Genomic DNA, 15,876 nt, shown 5'->3' with positions numbered 1-15,876 from the left:
TTATAAATTATAACTGGGTAAAGGTATGGGTATTTGTGTTTAGTTAGTTAGGTATTAAAAGTTATATCATTTAGGTAGTATTTAAAAAAAAAAGAGTTTAGTAAAAAAATTTAAAATATAAATTGATAACACTTTTTACCTAAGGGGTGCGGACGAAAAATTTCAAGGGTGCGGTCGAAAAATTCCAATGGGTGCGGACGAAAAATTCCAAGGGGTGCGGACGGGATTTTCGACGGAACTTAGCATTAAATTTTTTTTTCCCCGGGGGTGCGCCCGCCCACCTTGAGCTAGGCTTGGGTCCGCCCATGCATCCCCTAGACTAGTTCTGTCAAAAAGCTATGGACCATTGAAACTCCCTTCGACTGTCAAAGCTCCCTTAAACGAACCGAACGTTCAACGGAAGTTCGTTTGCGTTCGTTTGTTTAGTTAATGAACGGACATGAACACGAAATTCCGTTTGATTAGTTAAATGAACGAACATGAACAAATGTCTCGTTCGTTCAATTGCGTTCGTGAACGTTCGGTAATGTATTCGTGAACAGTTGTTCATGTTCGTTTCGTGAAATGTAATGAAATTGAAATTTGATTTGGATCGTGGAATGTAATGTAGTAGAAATTGAAATTTGATTTGGAATTTAGGGAGCGTTTGGTTCGCAGGAATTCAATGAAATTTAAGAGAATTATTGGAATCTCAATTTCATCTTTTAAGATGTTTGGTTCACAAAATTTGTTGGAATTGGAATCTCAATTCCAATCTTCATATGTTTGTTTGACAAAGGAATTGAAATTGGGGATGGGTTCCTTCAAATTCCTTTGGCTAAAGGAATTCAAAATCATTCCTACATGTTAAGGAACTAAAGTAAATTCATTGGAATTTTCGACGGTTTTGACCCGGACCATTTCAACCCTTACCGTTTTGACTCGAACTGTTTGGTACCGAACTGCTTTGACTCGAACCGTTTAACCCGAACAATTTTAACGTGAACCGTTTGGAACCAAATCTTTTCGACCCAAACCATTTCAACACAAACCATTTTCAATTCCAAATCCAATTCTTTCAAATTCTAACTTCTTTACAAAGTTTAATTCCAATTCCTTTTATAACGAATAATCTAAATTTCAATTCCAAATCCAATTCTTTCAAATTCTATCTCCTTTACAAAGTTTAATTCCAATTCCTTTTTTAACGAACAATATAATATAGTATCTAACTATATTATAAAAAGATGGGTAAATTACTTTTTGAGTCCCTGTGTTTTATGTGGTTTAACTACTTGAGTCCAAAAGCAAAAAGTTTAACGACCTGAGTCCCCATAAGCATTTTCTTTAACCATTTGAGTCAAAATTTCTAACTCTGTTAGAATTTTTTGGTTAAGTGTTGTTAAATGACTAAAATACCCTTATAATTAAAAAATAAAAAAATATTTCTCTGTCTCTTTTATATCCCCCTGTCGTCTTCATCTTCAATCCCCAAACCTAATTTCATCCCCTATTCATCACCGACAACACCCCAACTTCAATCTCTGTTGCAGATTGAAAATCAACCAACATGGTCAAAAAATCATCCATAAAACAAAGAGAATCAAAAAGTAATTTACCCTAAAGTTTACCTGCATCTACCATGCCTTCTTTACGTAGCACAATAGTTCGCTTTCTCTCGTGGTCAATTACAGCAATCTTAGGTGTGCTCAAGTACACTCGATCAATCTAAAATTAGAAAATGCAAACTGTTTGACTCGTGAAAGATTTAACATAAGTCAAACCGACCCATTTGTACAAATGCCAAAGATCTTACCTCACCGTCAAAGGTAATGGCATCTGCTTGCTCTGTGTACCTTTCTCTTTTTAACAAATTGTCAAAATAGTCAAGTGTCTCCAAGCCCTCAACACTTACTTCACTGCAAATTAAATTGCGTTAAGAAACCTATTTGAAAAGAATAACAAGATAAAACATCTTCTAGCATAGCTATTAAGTTGAATTAGTCAAACCTGACATCTGATACAGACAAATAATTACGCAGTGCAATAGTAAATGAAAACGCCTTGTTGTCAACGTTTCTCACACGAGGGATCATCGTGAGCTTGTCGGCACCAACAAAAACACGAAGCCGCAACTCAAATCTAAAAGAAATCCATGTGCAAACAAGTATTAGCATCCCAATTATAATTAATTATTTCAAATAAATTATGTAACGTACCTATATGGCCATGTATGCAGATCTTCTTTGGTTTGGGGATTTTCAATGTTGGTTGATTTCTTGACCATGTTGTTTGATTTTCAATCTGCAACAGATATTGAAGTTGGGGGTGGTGTTGGTGATGAAAAGGGGGATGAAATTAGGTATGGGATTGAAGATGAAGAGTAAAGGGAATATAAGAGAGAGAAATATTTTATTTTTTTTAATTATAATGGTATTTTAGTCATTTAACAACACTTAACCAAAAAATTCTAACAAAGTTAGAAATTTGGACTCAAATGGTTAAAGAAAATGCTTATGGGGACTCAGGTCGTTAAACTTTTTGCTTTTGGACTCAAGTAGTTAAACCACATAAAACACAGGGACTCAAAAAGTAATTTACCCTAAAAAGATTGATTTAACGTTCTTCATTTCTCCGGAATCCGGATTGTTCCCATTTACAGTAGCAGAATCGAGTTCGATGAAAAGTTAACAATAATTATAACACAAAAATTAATAAAATATTCTGTCGTTTTAAATCCACCACAAGAGATGATGATCATCACACCCATCTTTACACACACCAACACCAGAAAATGGCGCTCACTACTTCTTCAACTCCACCTCTGCTCAACGACTTGAAGCTCTCTTCACATTCACCCCACCGACTTCTTCGATCTCACAACACCCACTTATCTAACCCCACCCATCTCCTCAGTTTCCCCCAAATTAGCACCTCACTTTCACAATTCAACACACGCCCTTTGTTCAATAACATGCCCTTGATTTCATCCAGAAAGAAGGTGATTCAACTCTAACCCACATTCCCTTTTCAATTTTGTTAATTTGGATAACTAACTATGGGTGCTTCTTGTTTGTTTGATGTTAAAATAGGTTAGGGCATCTTCAGCAGCTGGTGAAGAAGCATATCAAGATGAGTTCTCTTGGTCTTCAGTTATTTTGCCGTATGTTTGTTACCTTCGTTCAAATTTGGCTTCAGATTAAGTTATTGTGGCAATAATTTTTATTTATTTTTGTAGCATGTTCAGTCTGCTGTCTGTTGTGTGTGATCATGGTTGTATTTTTGTTAAATTCCATTTTTTTATTCCCAATATTGTAGAATGTTAGATGTGTTATATCCCAATTGCTATATCAACTTGAATTAAAAGGGGTGGTTTGAATAAGAAATTCTAAAAAATCTCAAAAAAGACTATTGTTGTAGATAAGCAGTTTTAACAAGCAATCCCAGATACTCAGTAGTAAGTGGCTGAATTTGCCTCAATTCGAATACCGATTCCACTGGTTTTCTGCCCCTTATAATTTGAATTAAAATTTCAGATTTTTATTCCCAGCATTGGGCGGTTTATTATTTGGGTATGATATTGGTGCAACCTCTGGTGCTACCCTCTCATTACAGGTACATACATAGTCAATCTTGCATACAACGTTTTATTTTTTAAGCGTGAAAATTTGAATAATCTGTATACTTCAAGTCATGTCAAAGTGCCATCTGTTGAATTTGGTACTTACTTCAGTTGTTGTTTAGTCACCAGAGCTTAGTGGCACAACATGGTTTAATCTTTCGGCTGTTCAACTTGGTCTCGTGGTAAGTTATCTTTCGGGTTGTTTTATTTTTTATGATATGATATCCCTGGTGCATCCATTTTCACATTTTTTTGGGTTATTAGAGGGGAGAATTCAGTACCTTAATGCGGAAAAGTTGGCTGTATTTTGTCGATAAAGTCAAGATAGGGTCAAAGTTGTCTCTGCCATAGTCTAGTGTACATAAATTTCTTAACAGGTTTATTCACAGAAAATGTATTAGTATTATAGTGAAGTTTTATTCGTATTTAACATATTACTTACTTAAAAGAACTATAATGAAGTCTTGGTGGATCAACTCAACCTTGCTAGCTTGACCCATTGTTTGACCCATTACTCTACCCTCTCATTTTGTGATATGTACTAGTTACATTATGAGTTTTTTGATTAAATCCAGGTCTCTGGCTCTCTGTATGGAGCTCTTTTTGGTTCTATACTGGTTTACCCAATTGCAGATTTTCTCGGTACGTTTCTCATCCACTATAGGTGGCAATTTTGACCCATGGCCGCCTCCCACCATGTGCATTAGAACAGGACCCACAATTGGGTGGGGCCCACAAACAATTTAAATAATTTATATATATATGTGTGTGTGTGTGCATACTAAAAAAATATTAACTTTATTAGATTACAACCTAAGTAAAGGAGAGCCGAGAAGTAAAAAATACGCATTATTTTTTTAGGCCCATTTAGAATTTATAAAATACTAAAACCCAAGTATGTTTAGGCCCTTAATTCGTCGATTAGGCCAACCATTCATTCAACCTATTAAGAAAAAAAAAACCTAGGGGCCCATACATGATAATTTTTTTTTTTTTTTTTTTTTTTTTTTTTTTTTTTTTACAAAGCAATGGCAGGTAGTCGGGCAACAAGTTGCGCCGCCACCCCCTTTTTTTGATAATTTTATTTTAAAGAAATAGATTATTTTGCTACGATAGTATAGGTTTGTTTATTGTTATCACATTCACAATTATTGTTCTATTACTGTTTATTATATATAAGTTTAATTTTTTAGGGGCCCATTTTTATAAATCGAACAGGTCCTCCATATTAAACTATGGGCCCATGAGCTTAGTTAGGTTTCTAGGGTTACTCGTAATCCCTGTATATATTGTAACCTACTCATTCAATAATAATCAATTAGTCTTTCACTATCCTACACTCTGAGGGCCTTCGAGTTCTCGGAGACGGCCCTGTTTTGACCCATTTACATATGAATGGGTCGATTGAGGTTTATGTTTTATCTCCAGCTAGCTAAACAAGTAAAATAAAATCAAATTAGCTAAACGGATAACGCATCAAGCAGGTCGAAAATCACCCAAAGTGTACTTTTATTTTTTTTTGTGCGTACAACCTCTCAATATTTTATTCCAAAATTATGTAATTTTTGTTATCATATTTAACACACTAATTGTGTACAAAATGACCTCGATTTTGTTTATGTGTTCTTTTTTTCTTTTTTTTGAAATTTTGGCTATTTATTTGTGAAGGTAGGAAGCGTGAACTTCTTGTAGCGGCTCTACTATATTTTCTTGGTGGTTCTATCACGTCCTATGCTCCCGATCTTAACATTCTCTTAATAGGCCGAGTTCTTTACGGTTTAGGTATCGGTTTGGTAAGATATCATGAATCATAATCCTTTATAAATAAAACCTCAAGTCTTAAACTAAATGAGACATTATTTAACTGGTTTTTCAGGCTATGCATGGTGCGCCCCTTTATATTGCCGAGACTTGCCCGTCTCAAATCCGCGGGACTTTAGTTTCTTTAAAAGAACTTTTTATAGTTCTTGGAATCTTGGTAATAATTTCTATTTTGAGTAAAATGCCATTTTTGTCCTGAGGTTTGGCCAGTTTTGCGACTTTTGTCCAAAGGTTTGTTTTTCCGCATCTGGATCCAAAAGGTTTAAAATCTCGCCATTTTCATTCGGCTCGTTAACTCCATCCATTTTTCTCCGTTAAGTCAGGAGAATTTCCGTCTTTTTGTTAACTTAAAGGGCCATTCGGCCTTTTTCATGGGTATTCGGTCTTTTTACATAAAGTGAAAAAGACCGAATTGCCCTTTAAGTTAGGAAAAAAAATGGAAATACCCCCGACTTAATGGAGAAAGATGGATGGAGTTAACGAGCCAGATGAAAATGGCAAGATTTCAAATCTTTTAGATCCGGATGTGGAAAAACAAACCTTTGGATGAAAGTCACAAAACTGGCCAAACCTTAGGGACGAAAAGTCGAAAATGACATTTTACTCTCTAGATAAAATTGTCATGAATAAAACTAACACACACATATAACGAGTATTTTGTACTTTCCACAGCTTGGTTACTTTGTAGGCAGTTTTCAGATCAATGCTGTTGGTGGTTGGCGTTATATGTTCGGTTTTAGTGCCCCCGTTGCTCTTTTAATGGGGTTAGGTGTGTGGGGCCTACCTCCATCTCCAAGATGGCTACTTTTAAGAGCCGTTCAAGGTAAAGCATCTTTGCAAGAGTACAAAGAAAAAGCCATGGTTGCCTTAAGTAAGCTTAGGGGCCGTCCAGCTGGCGATAAGGTTTCTGAAAAACAAATCGAGGACACTCTTGTATCGTTAAAATCGGCTTATGGCAGTGATCAAGAAGAAGGGAGTGTTTTCGAGGTTTTTCAAGGCCCGAGCTTGAAAGCGTTTGTGATCGGTGGAGGTTTGGTCCTTTTTCAGCAAGTACTAATTCAAACTTATCTCGTTTCATGTTTATATATAATGGGGGTGTTTGGGTGTGCGTTTTGATAGTGATTATGTGATGTTGAGTGACCCCCTCCCCCCCACACATATATACAGTTTTAAAACCTAAATCCAAACACTGCCTATATATATATATATATATCTTATCTGTGACACCATAATTTTACTATTTATGTATTTTGGGACTTAATATTTTAGGATTACAGCATCTAATATGGGAATGAGGGAGTATTTTATAGCACAATATTTTTTTTGGAAGTGAATCTTATTTTTCTTGATCTAAGTTAATTTAATATTATCTCAATATTACAGATAACCGGACAACCTAGTGTTTTATACTATGCTGGTCAAATCCTTCAGGTATGTGATACCGAAATTCTCTCTCTCTCTCTCTCTCTCTCTCTACACACACAAACACACACCAATTTGTAATTATGTATGATATATATATGCATAGGGGATGGATCATGAAAAAACTAGTTTAAATGAGAAAACCAAAAAACTAACTAAAAAAAAGCCTAAAAAGCATACCAATTTTTTTTGAATTTTTTTTTTTATTAAAAGTCGCTATATTTAATATATAAAAAAAAATTCATAAAAAAAAAGTTGAACTGCACATGTGCAATAATACGGAAAAACCTAAACCACCTAACCCACCCCCCACCGACACCCCCTAAAAACCTAAACCCCCCCCAAATAAAAAACCTAAACCCCCCACCCGTACCCCTCAAGAAACCTAACCCTCCCACCCGCACTCCTCAAAAACCTAAACCCCCCTCCCCCCACACACAAAAACCTAATCCTAATCCTCCAAAAAACCTAACCCTAAAAGCTAAACTAAACTCAAAAGCTAATTTTAAGCATATAATGCACATGTGCAGTACAAGTTGCTGTTTTTTTTTTTTTTTTTGAAATTTTTTTTTATACATTAAAAGTAGCGAATTTTTATAAAAAAAAAATTGCCATGTTTTTAGGCTTTTTTAGTTAGTTTTTAGCTTTCTCATTTATATGTAGTTTTCTCATGATCCTCTCCCTGTATGCATATACACACATATATGTAATTATGCGAGTGTGTGTGTGTGTGTATGTATGTACGTATGCTAATTTGTGAATTATGAACTCAAGACTGCTGGATTCTCTGCGGCTGCTGATGCAACACGAGTTTCAGTGGTTATTGGTGTCTTCAAGGTACGTTGCAATAAAAAATGCGAAGGGAAAGTTACTTTTTGCCAGACTGAGTGCTTTTATACCAAAAAGCATGGTTGTAAAAATCCCAACTAGCATCCGATTTGTCGCCGATTAATAACTAGTCCTCGGTTCATCGAGTAATTTTCCTCGAATCGGCCAATTAATCGCTAGACGGTCAACGGCGGCCCTAGGTAGCTCTAATCGGCAAAAAATCGGCGCAACCGGACAAAGTCCGGCCATTTTCCATCGAACCTTGTAAATTTCGGTGATTAATCTTGTCTACTTAAAAAAATGAGCCAACGAGGGATTAAAACTTGCCTTGCTAGAAAAATTACACATAAAAATGTGTGCGTGCGTATATTTATAGAACTGAAGATTACGTATAAAAATCCCAATCTGATTAATCCCGATTAATCGCTAGTCCGTACAAACCGGCCGACTAGCGCCTAGCGATTCTTACAACACTGCCAAAAAGTGTTGATTTTCTTTTTTTTTTCTTATGTTTTTTGCTTATATAACTCATTCTTGGCTATTATATGGTTCTTATTAAATCGTTCACATGAAAATTGTATTGGTTTGAAAAAAAAGAGTCGGGTATATTGGCTCAAAAGGCGAACATTAATTTTCTTTCCTTGTTATGACTAATATATTACGCATGCTCTTGCAGCTGCTAATGACAAGTGTAGCCATTCTGAAGGTTGATGATCTTGGGAGAAAACCTTTGCTTATTGGAGGAATTAGTGGAATTGTATGCTTCTACTTCTTTCAATTTATAGATTAAAATAACGTTGCGATTAGGGAATTGGCTTCTTATGAGAATTCTATTTGCTTATTTACTCTGTTACAGACCGTCTCGTTACTACTCCTTTCGGCCTATTACAAATTTCTTGGAGGGTTTCCATTGGTTGCCGTTGGTGCTCTACTTCTTTATGTTGGATGCTACCAAGTAAGTTTCCCTTTCTTAAATATTTACACGTCAACACTTGCTTTGTATGCGTTTATTTATATAATTTAGTATAAGAAAAGATGTTAATTTATATTGAAGAGTAAAATGCCATTTTCGTCCCTGCGGTTTGGCCAGTTTTGCGACTTTCGTCCAAAGGTTTGTTTTTCCGCATCTGGATCCAAAAGGTTTGAAATCTTGCCATTTTTTATCATAACTCCATCCATTTTTCTCTGTTAAGTCAAGGGTATTTCCGTCTTTTTTGTTAACTTAAAGGGCAATTTAGTCGTTTTCACTTTATGTAAAAAGACCGAATACCCTTAAAAAAAGACCGAATTGCCCTTTAAGTTAACAAAAAAAGGACGGAAATACCCTTGACTTAACGGAGAAAAATGGATGGAGTTAACGATCCGGATGAACATGGCAAGATTTCAAACCTTTTGGATCCAGATGCGGAAAGACAAACCTTTGAACGAAAGTCGCAAAACTGGCCAAACCTCAGGGACAAAAATGGCATTTTGCTCTATATACACACACAAACACACATGTAAATTCCTTGAGTATAATTTTGCAAATTTAAACTATTTGACTCGAGTGATCCCCTTCCCTTTTAGCCAGGGACGGAGCTTAGTGGAAATCCGGGGGTGCCCCCCCCCCCCCCCCCCCCCCCCCCGAATGTTTCGGTTAGAAGTGTAAAATTTTCGATTTTTCTTCCGAAAATTTTACAATTATAAAGGATCGACCCCCCAATTATTTTGCCTAAATATTTATACAATATATAAATTGGGTCCCATGACCCCCCCCCCCCCCCCCCGGCGGAACTTTTAGGCAAGCTCCGCCACTGCTTTTAGCTAAATTTTATATTTCTCTGTTTCACCCTTTATGAACAATATGCAACCTAAATTGATCCATTTTCATATAGACTTGTTTATTAATCTTTTTCTTTCATTGACAATAATCCTAACAGAATAATTCGTTGTATTCTAATGAAAATTTGGCCTTTTCAGATATCTTTTGGACCGATAAGTTGGCTTATGGTATCCGAAATATTCCCTCTTCGCACAAGAGGAAAAGGAATTAGTCTTGCGGTTTTAACAAACTTCGGTTCAAATGCATTAGTAACCTTTGCTTTCTCTCCATTAAAGGTTAGCATTCCTTTCTCACAATAAAAAAAAAGTCAACATATCAAAAGTCAACAGGAAATATAATTATCTTTTTATGCAGGAGCTACTCGGTGCCGAAAATCTTTTTCTCCTTTTCGGAGCAATTGCTTTGCTATCGCTTGCGTTCGTGCTACTGTATGTTCCCGAAACAAAAGGGCTGAGCTTGGAAGATATTGAAAACAAAATCTTGAAATGAGATGTTGGTTGACTTTTGGACTTTAGAAAAGTCAAACTATTCTTGTTGTGTTTTATGTTTTTAAAATGGTGTTCATTTCAATTTGCGGATTTGGTTTTGGTTCTCAGGTTTTGCTTTTCGTTTCTTTGTTCGTGTAATTTCTTAACACACAAAAGTAAACGGAAAACAAACCAGAGGCACAAAACTATAATCCCTTTTGAGTGAACACCAAATATGTTATGAGTTTTTTTTTTATATGTATGTATGTATGTATATGTACATGTTTTTGCACATTGTACATTACTCATGTGTAATGCATTGAATGGAAGGTCACACAATTGTGATGCTAAATCATAAGTGAGGTGTTTAAATAAGTAAGTTAATAGGTTAAATTGTATTTTGATTAGAGTAGGATATAAGTATAGCTTAAAACCTTGTATCCATTACATGTCCTTGCAATGTTTGTCATAACAAGATAGATATTCATGGGTTAGGGTTACAGTTTCAAGTTTTAACTTAAACTCAGCCATCCTGTTTAACTATCGTGTCAACGTATATAAATGAGTCATGTAGAACTTATTCCACAAAACTAGGGTTCAACGAAAACCAAACCATAACCGAAAAATGAACTCTTAAATGAAATTAACATTAATCAACAAAGCCAATCGGTTATGGTTGAGTGGATATGATTAACCGACCATTCGCTTATGGTTACGATTAATGTGTCTTTGTTAACCGACTTTAGCCGAACCTAAAACCAAACATGGTATGTTTGTGACTTTCTAGCTTTTACGTCTCATTTTCTAGCTTTTATACCTCCAATTCTAGCTTCGAACATTTGAATTCATGCTACAACCGTCCATAACCCATCTTCAAATCTGCTTGGAACTTGCATAATCGAGCTTGGTATACCATAACTAAACGATTTTCAGTTGGAATAAAGCAAAATAAATAATATATTGAACAATTAACCAAACGTAATAAAAACCGACCATTGGTATGGCTAAGCAATGCCCCATAACCAGCTCAGTGATTAAGAGGGTGTTTGGTAGCCTCTTAATGATTCCATTAATAGACTACATTTGAAGCGGCCAGATGTAGACTGTGTTTGGTTCACTTAAAAGACATCTCTTAATGGTTTATGGAGCCTGTAAATTTTAGAAACATGTTGAAACGGTTCAACAAAGTTTAGCCAAATAGCCCCTAAGCCTCTATAACTAAACCGAACCGACTTTGCACACCTCTAGATAAAACAAATAACACTATGATCAATGGTAATTTATAGTCAAAACTTATCTTAGACGAGAGTATGGGGGCCAAACCTAAACATCCTTATTTTCCAATTTGTATGTCCAAATCAATTGTAAATCTCGCCCGGTTCAAACTTCAAAGAGCAGTGCAATCATAAACCCTCTTATCTACAATGGCGTCAATCGCCACCGGCTCCGGCCAATTCCTCACCCTCCGTCACCGTCGCACCCGCTCTAACCTCCCACCTCCACCCTCCTCCGCCTCCATCACTACCTCCACCATCAAATCCCAAAAAATCTCATCTCAAAACCCTAACAAACCCCAACGCTCAAACCCTAGCTTATTCTCCGTCAAAAACCTCGCCATTTCGGCTGCAGCCGGTGTTCTGTTCCACGTAGCGTATAAAAATCCGTCCAGAATCGGCCTCTCCGGTGGTAACGGCAACGGAGGAGCTTCCGGAGGTGGTAGCGGCGGCGGCGGTGGTGGTGGTGGTGGCGGAGGCGGTGGCGGGTGGTGGAGGAGGTTGTTGTCACCTGAAGCTAATGCAGATGAGAATCAGTCATCAGAATGGGATTCACATGGATTACCAGCTGATATTGTTGTTCAATTGAACAAACTTAGTGGATTTAAAAAGTATAAGGTATCTGATTTAGTGTTTCTAGATAAACTTAAGTCTGTTACTGTAGGTTCAGATGATTCGTTTTTCGAAATGGTTTCGATTAAAGCGGGTGGTGTGTACACCAAAGCTCAGTTACAGAAAGAGCTAGAAACCCTAGCTACTTGTGGTATGTTTGAGAAAGTCGATTTAGAAGCGAAAACTAACGCAGATGGAACGGTAGGTTTGACGGTGTCGTTTAACGAGAGTACGTGGGAAGAGGCTGATCATTTTAGGTGTATTAATGTGGGATTGATGCAACAGTCGAAAACCGTTGATATGGATGATAATATGACTGAGAAGGAAAAGATGGATTATATGAGGAGTCAGGAGCGGGATTATCGGAGACGGATGGATCGCGCGAGACCGTGTATGTTGCCGAGATCGGTTCACGGTGAGATTTTGCAGATATTGGGGCAGGGGAATGTGAGTGCTAGAATGTTGCAGAATATTAGGGATAGGGTTCAGAAATGGTATCATGATGAAGGGTATGCGTGTGCTCAGGTTGTGAATTTCGGGAATTTGAATACGAATGAAGTTGTTTGTGAGGTGGTGGAAGGTGATATTACTCGGGTTGTGATTCAGTTTCAAGATAAACTTGGGAATGTGTGTGAAGGGAACACTCAAATTGGGGTAGTGAAACGAGAATTGCCTAAACAGGTATGTCTTACTAGCTGACTATCGTCTTTTGTTTATTGTATGTTTGTAACTATGGTTATGTAAATTTTCCAGTTGTTTGGTGTTAGGTGTACTATTAGTATTTTTGCAAGTTTTAGACGCGAGTTATAGTAGTAATAATGGAAAGGCTAACTATTTTGAATATAGTTTTAGAACGTATGCTATGTTTATGAGTTGTGTGTTTTCTCTTTGGAATCATAATGTTTCTCTGATACAAGCAGTTAATGCGGTAAAAAAAAATTGGATATCAGTCAAGGACCGATATTTGAGATATCGGTAATCACGGTGGGATATCGGTAATTTTTATATCATGTTGAATTTATATATATAGCAATTTAACACTAACCATTCAGTATACTCTCCTACCATTAACAAATTAACCTTTTGCAACTTGCAATACACTAACATTTGTAGCAAGTAGGAACCGACTAAGACTTAAAACACTGACATTTAACACTAACAAATAAGAATTAAGACTTAAAACACTAATAGCAGCAATAAGAAGAAAGATGAATGGTAGAAGTTTAGAAACAAGAAGAAAGGTACTTATACCGGGAATATTGGTGATATATCAATCAATATCGCCGATAATATCGGTACCGATATCTTACTAGGGGACCGATAACCGATATATCGGTGGTATATTGGCGATATTAACTGCATAGGTATTGGGCTTTACGTGCTTCCATTGTTGCGTATATCATGATAGACATTCTTTCTAATCATATAATATGATAATTTGGCTTGCAGCTTCAAAAGGGGAATGTTTTCAACATTGAAGCCGGAAAGCAGGCATTGCGTAACATTAATTCGCTATCTTTATTTTCAAATATTGAAGTTAATCCACGCCCAGATGAGAAAAACGAGGGTGGAATTATCGTTGAAATTAAGCTTAAAGAACTCGAGCAAAAATCAGCTGAAGTCAGTACTGAATGGAGTATCATTCCTGGACGTGGGGGCCGTCCTACTTTGGTATATTACCTTATATATATTATTGTTGAATGCTTTTATATTATTCAGTGATATTATTGATTGTATTCTTTGTTATGCAATGTTTAGGCTTCAATCCAGCCTGGTGGAACTGTATCTTTTGAGCATCGGAACATCAAAGGGCTTAATAGATCTCTTCTTGGTTCCGTGACCACTAGTAACTTTCTTAATCCTCAGGTGATCTTTTAGATCTATGATACTTCATTAACGTTTAGAAGAGTTGGTCGGGTGGTTTTATAACAGCTTTTTGCAGGATGATCTTGCCTTTAAGCTCGAATACGTGCATCCTTACTTAGATGGTGTAACTAATTCCCGCAATCGCACTTTGCGTACAAGTGTTTTCAACAGCAGAAAACTCAGCCCAGTTTTCACAGGTGGGCCCGGAGTGGATGAAGTTCCTCCTATATGGGTTGATAGAGCTGGCGTCAAAACCAATATTACTGAGGTAAATAACTAACTAACTACCTACCCTTATTTCCTTGAATTGTGGCATTATGTTAAACGTTTACAATATCCAGAATTTTACTCGTCAAAGCAAGTTTACATATGGAATTGTAATGGAAGAGATAACAACACGTGATGAAAGTAGTCATGTTTCTGCAAATGGTCAAAGGGTTTTGCCAAGTGGCGGTATTAGTGCAGATGGCCCGCCAACAACACTAAGCGGGACCGGTGTAGACCGAATGGTATTTGCACAAGCAAATATTACTAGAGATAACACCAAGTTTGTCAATGGTGCAATCGTTGGTGAGAGAAACGTGTTTCAGGTCAGTCTTTTACACTAATCTTGATTTCACCCGTTTTGGAACTTCAAATACACCCTAACATGGATCGAAGTTTTACTAAAATTGCAGCTTGATCAAGGGTTGGGCATTGGCAGCAAGTTCCCGATTTTCAACCGTCACCAACTAACAATGACGAAGTTTATTCAACTGAAGGAAGTAGAAGAAGGCGCCGGCAAACCACCGCCTCCTGTGCTTGTTCTTCATGGTCATTACGGTGGTTGTGTGGGTGACCTTCCTAGTTATGACGCATTTACCCTCGGTGGACCCTACTCTGTTAGGGGTTACAACATGGGCGAGATTGGTGCTGCTAGAAATATCCTTGAGGTACATACAAATTGTTTTCCTAGTTCAAAGTAGTGTTAAGCTTTATTATTCGGTAACATGGTATTAACCACACCATTTTCTGCAGCTTGCGGCTGAAATACGTATACCAGTGAGGAATACACACGTATATGCATTTGCAGAACACGGGAATGATCTGGGGAGTTCGAAAGATGTGAAAGGAAACCCAACTGAGGTTTACAGGCGAATGGGTCAGGGTTCATCGTATGGTGTTGGGGCTAAACTGGGGTTGGTGCGTGCGGAATATGCTATTGATCACAATTCAGGGACTGGTGCGTTGTTTTTCAGGTTTGGTGAGAGATTTTAATAATTTTTGTTAGTTATTCGGTTTTTTTGCGACTTGGATAAAAAGGTTCTTGTGTGAGAGATTTAAACCCAAGTGTCGTGTAGAAGATTTAAACCCAAGTTTGGTGTAGAATATTAATGATTTTACTTGAATCAAGTTGAGATGACTTGTTGACAAAGGCCTAATGTTTTGAATTGTGTATGTTAGTGTTTTAGAAACCTAGGTGTTTCTAAATGCTTTGTTTTTGTCAACGAGTCCCCAATCCCATTGGTTTTTAAGCAAAGATTTGAGTCTAGCTTTTGTAATATTGATGCATACATTAAAGATCTAAAATACCCTCCGATAAATGAGTTACTTTTTCTTTCTAAACTTTTCACCAACTCTTCACTCTTCTGCCAACACGGAACCTGCCAACCCTAACTCGACCCATATAGATTCGGGTCAACCTGAACTCGACCCATATAACCCATATTTTTAAACGAGTCATGCAAGTTGATTATAAGAGAAAATTTTATGGGTCGAATTAAGGCTGAAATCTTAAATCTTTGACCTGAATAATAATAATATGGGTCAGGTTCGGGTTCAACATTTCAACCCACCAACCCGACACGATTGACAACCCGATTTCTATATAATGTGTCAAATAAATAATATAATGTGTCAAAACGAACATTATTATAACCAATCATGTAAAATAGAAACGGAAAGAACAAAAATATAAAAAAAAATCTAAATAGTTAAATGGGTCAACCCAAACCCGAGGTTTTTTTTTTTTTGGGGGGGGGGGGGGGGTGTTTAGGTTTTTGGTTGGGGTTGGGGGTGAGGGTGAGTGTTTAGGTTTTTGAGTGGTGATAGGGTGGGTTTATTTTGTTGTGCTCACATTGGTTATCGCAATAAGAGTGTTTATCGCATGAACTCTACCGTATA

The 15,876-nt window shown here is 36.8% G+C and overlaps 3 protein-coding genes across 4 annotated transcripts; 2 read left to right on the top strand and 1 right to left on the bottom strand.

The window, feature by feature from the left end:
* Positions 1 to 1,201: 1,201 nt before the first annotated feature.
* Positions 1,202 to 2,356, bottom strand: LOC110868117 (putative glucose-6-phosphate 1-epimerase). Its single transcript, XM_022117205.2, has 5 exons — positions 2,199 to 2,356; positions 1,990 to 2,121; positions 1,796 to 1,898; positions 1,611 to 1,707; positions 1,202 to 1,523 (listed from the first exon to the last, which is right to left on the bottom strand). The coding sequence occupies exons 1-5, from the start codon at positions 2,264 to 2,266 to the stop codon at positions 1,483 to 1,485; spliced, it is 441 nt and encodes a 146-aa protein (XP_021972897.1). The 5' UTR covers positions 2,267 to 2,356; the 3' UTR covers positions 1,202 to 1,482.
* A 293-nt stretch (positions 2,357 to 2,649) lies between these two features.
* LOC110868124 (D-xylose-proton symporter-like 3, chloroplastic) lies at positions 2,650 to 10,336 on the top strand. Its single transcript, XM_022117216.2, has 14 exons — positions 2,650 to 2,980; positions 3,072 to 3,142; positions 3,516 to 3,594; positions 3,724 to 3,783; positions 4,177 to 4,243; positions 5,270 to 5,394; positions 5,478 to 5,579; positions 6,095 to 6,472; positions 6,806 to 6,853; positions 7,619 to 7,681; positions 8,349 to 8,429; positions 8,529 to 8,627; positions 9,632 to 9,769; positions 9,849 to 10,336. Exons 1-14 carry the CDS (start codon positions 2,774 to 2,776, stop codon positions 9,981 to 9,983), a joined length of 1,653 nt encoding a protein of 550 aa, XP_021972908.1. The 5' UTR covers positions 2,650 to 2,773; the 3' UTR covers positions 9,984 to 10,336.
* Positions 10,337 to 11,292: 956 nt separating this feature from the next.
* LOC110868132 (protein TOC75-3, chloroplastic) lies at positions 11,293 to 15,145 on the top strand. Of its 2 annotated transcripts, XM_035976994.1 has the most exons (8): positions 11,293 to 11,386; positions 11,718 to 12,528; positions 13,297 to 13,518; positions 13,606 to 13,713; positions 13,790 to 13,981; positions 14,055 to 14,303; positions 14,391 to 14,645; positions 14,731 to 15,145. In XM_035976994.1, the coding sequence occupies exons 2-8, from the start codon at positions 11,923 to 11,925 to the stop codon at positions 14,968 to 14,970; spliced, it is 1,872 nt and encodes a 623-aa protein (XP_035832887.1). In that variant the 5' UTR covers positions 11,293 to 11,386; positions 11,718 to 11,922; the 3' UTR covers positions 14,971 to 15,145. The 2 variants fall into 2 exon arrangements, with proteins under 2 accessions (XP_035832887.1, XP_021972919.1); XM_022117227.2 differs by having other exon boundaries at positions 11,316 to 12,528.
* Positions 15,146 to 15,876: the final 731 nt, after the last annotated feature.

The sequence above is a fragment of the Helianthus annuus genome, chromosome 1, assembly GCF_002127325.2.
Source record: "Helianthus annuus cultivar XRQ/B chromosome 1, HanXRQr2.0-SUNRISE, whole genome shotgun sequence".
Lineage (NCBI taxonomy): Eukaryota > Viridiplantae > Streptophyta > Magnoliopsida > Asterales > Asteraceae > Helianthus > Helianthus annuus.
The sequence above is the reverse complement of the archived record's forward strand: the minus strand, read 5'-3'. Positions and strand labels throughout refer to the sequence as shown.

Coding starts and splice junctions, on each gene's coding strand:
- LOC110868117 (XM_022117205.2), bottom strand. CDS start 2,266: ATGGTCAAGAAATCAACCAACATTGAAAATCCCCAAACCAAAGAAGAT. Junction 2,122..2,198: donor CTGCATACATGGCCATATAG/GTACGTTACATA, acceptor GATTTCTTTTAG/ATTTGAGTTGCGGCTTCGTG. Junction 1,899..1,989: donor TTGTCTGTATCAGATGTCAG/GTTTGACTAATT, acceptor TTTAATTTGCAG/TGAAGTAAGTGTTGAGGGCT.
- LOC110868124 (XM_022117216.2), top strand. CDS start 2,774: ATGGCGCTCACTACTTCTTCAACTCCACCTCTGCTCAACGACTTGAAG. Junction 3,143..3,515: donor TGGTCTTCAGTTATTTTGCC/GTATGTTTGTTA, acceptor TTAAAATTTCAG/ATTTTTATTCCCAGCATTGG. Junction 9,770..9,848: donor TTGCTTTCTCTCCATTAAAG/GTTAGCATTCCT, acceptor CTTTTTATGCAG/GAGCTACTCGGTGCCGAAAA.
- LOC110868132 (XM_022117227.2), top strand. CDS start 11,386: ATGGCGTCAATCGCCACCGGCTCCGGCCAATTCCTCACCCTCCGTCAC. Junction 13,519..13,605: donor GTGGGGGCCGTCCTACTTTG/GTATATTACCTT, acceptor TGCAATGTTTAG/GCTTCAATCCAGCCTGGTGG. Junction 13,714..13,789: donor GTAACTTTCTTAATCCTCAG/GTGATCTTTTAG, acceptor AGCTTTTTGCAG/GATGATCTTGCCTTTAAGCT.